Source organism: Chelonoidis abingdonii, chromosome 11, assembly GCF_003597395.2.
Source record: "Chelonoidis abingdonii isolate Lonesome George chromosome 11, CheloAbing_2.0, whole genome shotgun sequence".
Lineage (NCBI taxonomy): Eukaryota > Metazoa > Chordata > Testudines > Testudinidae > Chelonoidis > Chelonoidis abingdonii.
Genome location: NC_133779.1, coordinates 4,621,579 through 4,630,809, shown reverse-complemented (window position 1 = coordinate 4,630,809; position 9,231 = coordinate 4,621,579). Strand labels below are relative to the sequence as shown.

General features: G+C 48.1%; 1 protein-coding gene across 1 annotated transcript; it reads right to left on the bottom strand.

Annotated features, from left to right (window-relative positions):
• Window positions 1-5,944: 5,944 nt before the first annotated feature.
• SDHAF1 (succinate dehydrogenase complex assembly factor 1) lies at window positions 5,945-9,231 on the bottom strand. Its single transcript, XM_032776210.2, has 3 exons — window positions 9,126-9,231; window positions 7,726-7,847; window positions 5,945-6,975 (listed from the first exon to the last, which is right to left on the bottom strand). Exons 2-3 carry the CDS (start codon window positions 7,782-7,784, stop codon window positions 6,666-6,668), a joined length of 369 nt encoding a protein of 122 aa, XP_032632101.1. The 5' UTR covers window positions 7,785-7,847; window positions 9,126-9,231; the 3' UTR covers window positions 5,945-6,665.

The window sequence follows — 9,231 nt, the reverse complement described above, 5'->3', positions numbered from 1 at the left end:
TTTGGAACAACTTGATCAAAGCGGTTCACTTGGAACATCACATTTCATAACACTCCATATATATGTTGAAATGAAATGCTTCAACTTCTTATCATGTACAAGCCCAAAGGGCTTTCAAAGTCAAACCAAAGCGCTTTGATTATTTTTCATTTCAAATAGAATATATTCTGTAATATTTAATAATGTTTCATATAGGGTATATGTTGAGATGAAGCCCTTTGGCTTACATATGTGCCCAAAGTGCTTAATTTCTACCTGTAATATAATATTTAAAAAAAGTCAGAACAGTGCTTTTAAAATTTTTGAAAAAAATATCACTTAGAATAAATATTTACCATTGAATAATGGTTCATATATGATATGGGTTGAAATAAAGCGCTTTGATTTATAGTATAATTTATAAGCCCAAAGTGCTTCATCTCAATATATTATAATAATGCTGAAATGATCAAAGCACTTTCATAACTTTGCATCAAAATTAGATGAAACTAACATGAGTCCCAAAAACATCTTGACTGGTGGAATCTGCATCCAGCTGACCAGACACTAATAAAAGCGCCTGCATTTTCAGCTCGTCTTGCTTGAGCTATTGTGCATCCCTCCTCAGTGGCTATCTTGAGTCCCCGCTGCCACTCTCTGACTACATCAGCTCCAATCCAGACACACCTCCACGGCTCCCGATTGCCTTCAGGATCCAGTCGGGAATGTTCCAAGGAATTGCTCCAGCCAGCCAAACTTGGCGTCCTCACCATCTCCTACTGTCTGGAACAGCTTCCTTGGGTCTCATCAGTTCTCCATTTCATTTCAATCCCCAGCTGCAGACACCACAAAACCTCTTTTGCATCTTAATTTCTCTGGCTCTTGGCTATTCACTGCCTCATGCATGCTACGAATCAATATTTATCAAGCACTAGCAGTTTGTTCACGCTTTTACATAGCCCATGTCTCCACACGCTTATGGCCTAAACAAACTCATGCGGATCTCAAAGCACTTGCCCCAGGCAGTTAAGCCCCAGGCAGTTAAATCTCTCTTGCCTGCCTTTTACAGACAGGGAACGGGAGACCTGAAAAGACTTCCCCAAGGTCACACAGTGGGTGAGTGCAGAACTGGGAATTGAGGAGACCTGACATGCAACCCTGTGTCTTATTCATCAGGTCACAGGAGACTAGAGCCAGGAGTTCTTATACCCAACCTCATACCCAATCCACTAGTCCATACTGCTGGCCTCTAAGCTAGCCACAGAGCTTGGAAACAGATGATCTAGAGGTTGGGGCTAGCCTGTGTAGAAGAGGCTATAAAGCTTATGGCATGTTAATGACCCCCTCCCCTCCTCAAACATACACAAAATCCCTCTCAGATCAGGACACAGAACCCATGAGAAATACCCCCAGAGCAGAGCTGAAAACACCACTCACCTGTAGCGCAGCCTTCAAGGAAGGGCAAAGCAATAGCTGAGCCCAAAGACTCCAGCCCAGCTTGGCACCTACTCTCTGAACTTTGTCCCCTTCCTTCCGAGATAGCAGAACAGAGGCTGCCCAGGTCCTTTTATGCTCGCGACCAGGTTTCAAGCAGCGAACTCAGATCTCCAGAGCTGCCTGTGCTTAGAGCCTGGAAGAGCCCCGGCAGACTGCAGCAGGCGGGGGTATAGGTCATCCCTCCCATCCAGAATCCCACCCCTCAAAACACTTGGATTTGCTTCCTACACCATCCCCATCTCTCTGTTAGAGCCTTGTTTCTCAGCCAGCAGTTCCAATGCATTGCCAGGACAGGCTGATCCAGACCACGGGGACAAACCCGCCTCGGTTACCAGGGGCTTAGTCTACATCGCAAAGTTTTGCTGGCATAGCTTTGCTGGCTAGGGAGTGTGAAAAAAACCCACACATCCAGCTGACATAGCGATGCTGGCAAAACCTCCAGGGTAGCTGCAACTCTGCAGACAGAGGAAAGCTTCCGTTGGCTCAGCTCGTGTTGTCCGTTATGCTGGCAGAGCACCTTCTGGCAGCAGTCTCCAGTAGGGGGTGCTGCCGGCAGAGTTATATCGGCCAAGGCCCTGTAGTGTAGACGAGCCCATAGCTAGACCCCAGGTCTCAGCACAGAGTGATTCTGCTCTCTTCTAGTCCTCAGGGTTTTGACCAGTCTAGCGTAAACATCCCAAGCAATGGCATTCCCTCTCCTTTCCCTTGGGAAGACCATTCCACTGCTACAGCTATGTCATAAACCTCTACAACAGGCCCCAGCCATGGGGCATTGGGAAGATCCTTTCCCTAGAGGCAGGTTATTCCTTAGTAGAGGCTCCTTGCACCTTCTTCTGAAGCTGTCAGGGAGAGGCTGCTAGACTGGCCATAGGAATTGTTCTAGCACACTGACCCAATGGTTCCCTTACATCTGTTCCCAGAAGTACATTTAAATAATGACCCTCACATGTTGTGAGCTAGTGATCAAGGCTCACAAATCTTTAGTAGGCTTCAGTGGTAGCCATGTTAGTCTGTATCAGCAAGAAAAAACCCGAGGAGTCCCTGTGGCACCTTAGAGACTCACAAATTTATTTGGGCATAAGCTTTCGTGGGCTAGAACCCACTTCATCAGATGGATGAAGTAAAAGATGCAGGAGCAGGTACAGCTAAGTGAAAGGATGTGGGTTGCTTTACCAAGCGTTAAGTCAGTCTAACAAGATAAATCAGTTAACAGCAGGATACCAAGGGAGGAGAAATAACTTTTGAAGTAGCAAGAGAGTGGCCCGTTACAGACAGTTGACAAGAAGGTGTGAGTAACAGTAGGGGAAAATTAGTGTTGGGGAAATTAAGTTTAAGTTTCATAATGACCCAACCACTACAATCATTACAAAACCTAAACTTAAATTTCCCCAATTTTACTTCATACAGGTGATGAAGTGGGTTTTAGCCCAAATATGCCCAAATAAATTTGTAACTCCCTAGTAGGAGGAGGTGGTTTCCCTTGTTTTACAGATAGGGAAACTGAGGCAGGGAGCAATGTGACTTCCCCAATGTCAGGCGGCGAGCCTGTGGCAGAGCCAGGAACCGAAACCCAGAGAGGTGGGGTTACCACACACCGCCCCACTCAAACCCCAGCCCTGCTTGAGCTGGATAAATGCAGGCACCTGATCTAAACTGGCCATCGGGTTTATTTACCTGTTCTGTGTACTCAGCTAGCTTAGAGGCAGCTAAACCTGCCAACCGATCAGTTTCAAGCCAGGGAAGCATTGCCTTTCAGCTGCAGTTGAGGAGCCTGGAAGAGCAGATGAATGAACCCTTCCTACCTGTAGCCCCGAGCTCAGAAATTTCTCCCACATTTACAAGCGCAAGCTGCTGCATATACCATTCCTGCCCTCGCGCTCCCCCCCCCCCACACACACTTTGGGACTGGCGAGAGGCGTGAGAGCTGCCTTATTAATCTGATCCGTCTGTCTGATTCTTCCTGGGTTGCTTGCTAGAGGATTGCCAAGGGTTAATTCAAACAGGGACTGGATTACACATAAGCAAGAAAGGGGAGCATAATTTCAGCTACCCCCATTTTCCAGTATTCAAAGGACAGTGCAGAAAAGCACTTTCCTTGAAATCTATCTCCGACCCCCTGGAAAGCTGGACAAACCCAGCTCCAGGAGAAGACAAAGGACTTGGTGGGTTTTATAGAAAAAGGCAAAGTTGGTGCAAAGGTGGTCCCAGACCCCAGAGATGGGAAGATTCTGGGATGAGACTGACCCATGTGAATGGGGTGAGAAACCCTTTTCTCTGACTACGCCTTATTTCCACTGATAAACACAAAGGCCATTTTGTAACAGCTGTTTGGGGCACTGCATCCACCTAAGGGAAGTCTTGCAGGGGGCCCTGCTGAGCAATCATAGGTAGCACAAAACACTGTAGCTCTGACCCCCATCTGACAGTGGCAGAGCGACATGATTCCCCCCAGGCGAGGTGAAAGCAGGAGGCCTGATACCTGAGAGGTTACGCTCAGAAATCAGGGCAGGGTCCAAGGTGCAGGCAGGTTGGAGAACCGTGACGTGCACATTCAAGTCGTAACAAGATCAGCGAGACAGGAGAAACACAATCGCAGCGCTTTCGAGAGAAGCGGTTTCAGACACAAACCCCTTCAATAAGGTGACGTTGTCCTGGGGTATATTAAGAGAAGTGGCATGTCAGACACGGGAGGTAACTGTCCTGCTCAGCTGGAGGGCGATGTCTAAGTCTGGGTGTCACGCTTTAGGAAAAGACGTGGACAAATTGGAGAGCCCAGAGGAGAACAACAAAAAGGATCCAAGGTTTTGAAGACCTGACCTAGGAGGAGAGGTTAAAAAAAAACAACAGGCATGTTTGGTCTGGAGAAAAGCAGACTGAGGGGGACCCGAGAGCAGTCGTCAAATACATTAATGACTGTTAAAGAGGCTGGTGATCAACTGTTCTCCATGTCCACTGGAGGCAGGACAAGATGTAATGGGCTTAATCTGCAGTGAGGGAGATTTAGGTGAGATGTTAGGGAAAACATTCTAACTCTCAGGTGAGTGAAGCTCCGGAACAGGCTCCTAAAGGAGGCTGTGGGATCCCCGTCACTGGAGATTTTTAAGACCAGGCTGGACAAACCCCTGTCAGGGCTGGGCTGGGTTTACTTGGCCCTGCCTCAGCGCAGGGGGCTTTTCATGATGATCTCTCCAGGTTCCTTCCAGCCTGACAGTTCTGTGATTTTTAGGGGCTGCAGCGGAGTTTAGCCATAGCGTGGACTGTAAATGCCAGAGGACTCAGAGGACTAGCACATTTGAGAACCAAAGCGATTTGCTCTTTCAGAGAATCAAGCCACCAGCAGCAGCAAAATCATCTTCATGGCACCAAGAATTCACTGCAACTGCCAAGCTGAGGATACACAGATCACCAGTTTCATATTACTGTGGGGCTGGGTTTAGCTCCCTTGGACATTTTCACGCTGCGGGATGAGACGTCCTTTGGATACGCAACAGATCTATAAATAAGGCCAGAGCTACGCTACTAACTTTTGCCACTCTCACAATTGGGGGGTTTGGTTTTTTGCAAGAACCCCAGTGTAGACGCAGTTATACTGGCAGAAAAAAGTGACAAAATTGGAGTGGATGCAGCGAAGAGCCATCAAAATAATTCAAGGGACTGAGAAAATGCCTGATGATGAGAGAGTGGATCACAGTACCTCCATGAGAACAAAGCACGTCCTAAAGGGTTCTTTGAGCTAGAGAAAGACAGGACAAGAACCAATGGCTGGACACTGAAACCGGACAAATCAAAGTTAGGAATAAGGTGCAATTTCTTAACACTGGAGCCATCATCCATGGGAAGTGCTGGATTCTCCATCTAAGGACCAGCGGTCTTTCTGGAAGATGGTATAGTCCCACACAAGTTATTGGGCTCAACACAGGGGTATTGAGGTGACATTTTATGGCTTGTGATTTAGCGGTCAGACAAAGGGGTAAAAACTGGCCAGGAATAAGTTCAGGCTGGAAACCAGAAGGTTTATGACCATCAGAGGAGAGAGAAAAGCCTCCCGATAGGAGCTGAGGGCAAACAATTGAACTGATCTGACAGTAGCGCTCATGACTGGGGTTATATGACGGGGTTTTGGACTATACTTGCTGACCCAGAGAGTCCCATCCAGTTCTATGATCCACTGGTTCCTTCCAGCCTTAAACTCTATGAATCTAGAGCTTGCTTCACTCGCTGCACTGGTAGTAAGTTCTCACCAGAAAAGACACGTTGGTGGGATAAGTTGTGTCTTCGCTAGGAGAGTTCGCCCAGGGTAGCTAGAGCCTATTAAGTTTAAACCAGGGCTAAGCAAGCCAGCCACCACTCGCTAACAGCCTCTCAGGCCTAGACATGGTCCCTCCATGGCAGGGCCAAGGTACATTGCGGGAGGGAGACACATGCGGGAAGCTTGCCTGGCAACACATACACACACACACACAGCTAGTACACCTTGGAAAACGCCTTGGCCCAAAGGCCTTTATTTTCAGAAGTGGCTAGTGATTTGGGGTTGCAGGGAGGGAGCTGCCCGTCTTGAGACACCTTAAGGGAACCCAATTTTCAAAAGGCAGGTGCTCGGCTCTTTCTGCTTCTTCAAAGGCACTTCAGTGGGGCACTCAAGAATTGTAGCACCCAGATCCACTGTTTGTGCAGCACCTAGTGCAGTGGAGGCCTGGTTCATGACTGGGGCTTTTTGGCACTACGGATAATTAAAAAAATGACAGAAATAGGATTTCAACCCACCACTGTCCCTTTCTTTTATTTTACTGGGTAATCTGCCTGTTTGACTTTAGCTACAGGATGGAATAGAAGAGACAACAGGGGTAGGAACAGATTATGTCCCAGGTATTGGAAACAAGAATGTCACCTGCAAATCACCCATCCACACCTGAATTATTAAGAAGCTTAGAATTACAGAGATCGGCTTCTCAACTGCACCCTCTAGTGGCTCCCTGGTGTAAAGACACCTAAACCAGGCTTCATTGATCCCAGTGAACTCCAGTCCAGGTAGGACAACTGCACCGACTGGATAGTTTTCCTTCACTGTGATCGGACCCATGTGCAAACCGAAAGGGGTGCACGAGGATGTGAGAATCTGGAAGGCACATCTCTGAATTCACACGCTAACTGTCCCAGTACAAAAAGCCGCCTGCGCCAGCCAGCAGAGGTCACTGCTCTTCCGGCTTAGTTTTGACAAAAGTGCCCATTTGTTTGGTGTTAACGTCTCTGAGCTGCTTCAGCTGCCTCTGGCCTCGGCGGAGGAGATACTCAATGTGCATAACATCCATCCGGGGGATGCTGGCGTTCTTCCGGAACTCGGCCTGTATCCGAGGTAAGAACCCCGGCTTCTCTTTGCTGGCTCGTAGGAACTGTCTGTACAAGCTTAAGACTTGCTTCTGGAGCTTGCTATGCCGTGCCATGGTGTACCGGGAAGACCCGCTCAGATCATCAGGGAAAGCCACTGCAGCAAAACAGAGGCTGGAAGTGAACAGAGGTAGAGATATTAGATCAGCCGTGGTGGCTTTGTAGCCTGTTCAGTTTCATCTCACACTTGTGTGATCATTTCAATGCACTCTTCACCCCAGCATGCAAGTATTTATGTCAGTTTCACTAATGAACTGGCAGCGCTGCAGAGAGATGTGCTCTCGCCAGGGCTGGATTAATCTTTTGTGGGAACCAGTGCCTGGACCGTGGCCCTGCCACCCACTCGGCCCCTTCCCCCAAGGTCCCACCCCTACTTGGCCTCTCCCCCTGAGGCCTCGGCCCCAGGGCCCTGCCCCTTCTTGGCCTCTTCCCCCACCCCAAGGCTCTGCCCGCGCTCAGTTCAGGCACTGGCGACCCTTCTGAGTGTGGGCCCAGCATCACCGCGCCATTGACACCATTGTAAACGGGTACTGGCTCCAGACACAAAACAATAAATTGGATGTCCTCACTTCTACTCATCACTGAAATGCAGCCACCTCTAGGGTGGAGCACAGAGACTATTTGCACAGCAATAGTGCCCCACAGATTAGAACAGAAAGTAAAAAACAAATGATAATGTTATGTTCAACTGAAACTGGAGGACAAAGAGTTAGGAAATATTTAGGGAATTTGGCTAGGACATCAAGGGAAATAACTTTTCTCTTAACAACTAGGAAAGGACGGGACTTGCCTTGTGCCCCATCCAAGAACCAGGAGTTACCAAACCACAGGACACTCCTCACTAAAAACCCCACCAGGACTTACCCGACTTCTCTATGCAAAGGTCCCACTCCAGCAGTGGTCTGTAATAGACAGAAAATCATCCGCACAGCATGTGCTGGAAATCACATGAATCACCAGCCTCGGATGGTCTGAGGCCACCAGCCCTGACAGAAGAAAACAAAGCTGTGTTTGAAATTGATAGCCCCTTCGGCTCAGTGATGTCAGGTGGATAATCATTCCTAGCTCTTCTAGCACTTTTCATCAGCAACTCTCAAAGGGGATCAATGGGATAAGCATTAGAACAGGGAAATATAAAATAAGGAATGGTTTGGAGCAGGTCACTAAGGAACTTCTGTTTACCCACTCCTAATATTAGCAGTGGGGGCATCAGGTAGTTAAAAGTAGGGTTCGATTTTCCATTTGGGCTGGAAATTCCAGGATTTTGATATTTTTTCTGATTACACACAGTTCTGCAGATAAATTCATTTTGGGTTGATCTAAACATTTCATTTAGATTTTGACTTTTTAAACGTATTACGCTGGATTAGAGAATATAATGTTTAAAGATACCAAAGAGTCATTTCATGAATGGAAAACTGAAATTTCATGTGGATTTTCCTTCCATCTTTTCCCCTGCAAACAAAATTTCATCAAAATCTACTTGTTTCCACAAGCCGTCAATAAATCAGCATTTTTCAATGGAAAAACATGCCCTTGGAAAACTTCCTTCCAGTTTTAATTTAAAAAAGCAATATGTTTAAAGCGTATAATCAACCTGTGGAACTCAGTGCCGAAGGATATTACTGATGGCAAAGGAAGGGAAAGGAGGTGGTGGACAGGAGATATGCTCTTGCATTCAGCCTGTCTGATCCCTTCTGGGGAACCATCGGAGGGAAGAAATAATTCGACAAGGTTAGACAAACACTTAGGTTGACTGCTCGAGTCAGCCCAATGTTTCAATGAATCTTGGCACTAAACAGAAAAAAACGGGGAAAACATCCTCCGGTTGGTAAAACAGATTCAGAGAACAGGTCCTTCGTTGGGTGGGAGGGGGGGAGGGAGGGAAGATAAAGAAAAGAATTGCTCTCCCCCCAGGCCTTTCCTGTTTGGTCCCTTCAGGGATTCAAGATTCTTAGGCTGGGGGCCAGGGAAGGGAGAGATACTCAGGAGATTGGGGAGAAAGGAGTCACCGCATGCTTACAATCCAGGAGCAAAGCCCGGGCCTCTGGGCTGGTCCAGGAAAAGAGTGATCTCTGGGGGGAAGGGGTGAGACAAGCAGCGACTCAGTCTCCTGGACTTTGTTATTGTAGGGTCGCACTGAAGCAGCCACTGGAACCAGCACCACCTCCAAGAGCAGGGCAGACGTGCGGTCTGATACCCCGTGCGCGCCTGGACGCCCCTGCACCGCCGCTGGGCCAGCCCACCCCCATAGTCCCCCCTACCTGCTCGGAGCCCCCCAGCCAGCCACTGCCCCCCCGCCGGCTCAGAACGTTGAGACACCAGCAACCTTAGCGCTCGCTTCCCATTGGCTGGATAACGCTGGTGGGC

Coding starts and splice junctions, on each gene's coding strand:
- SDHAF1 (XM_032776210.2), bottom strand. CDS start 7,784: ATGATTTTCTGTCTATTACAGACCACTGCTGGAGTGGGACCTTTGCAT. Junction 6,976..7,725: donor CCTTTGCATAGAGAAGTCGG/GTAAGTCCTGGT, acceptor GTTCACTTCCAG/CCTCTGTTTTGCTGCAGTGG.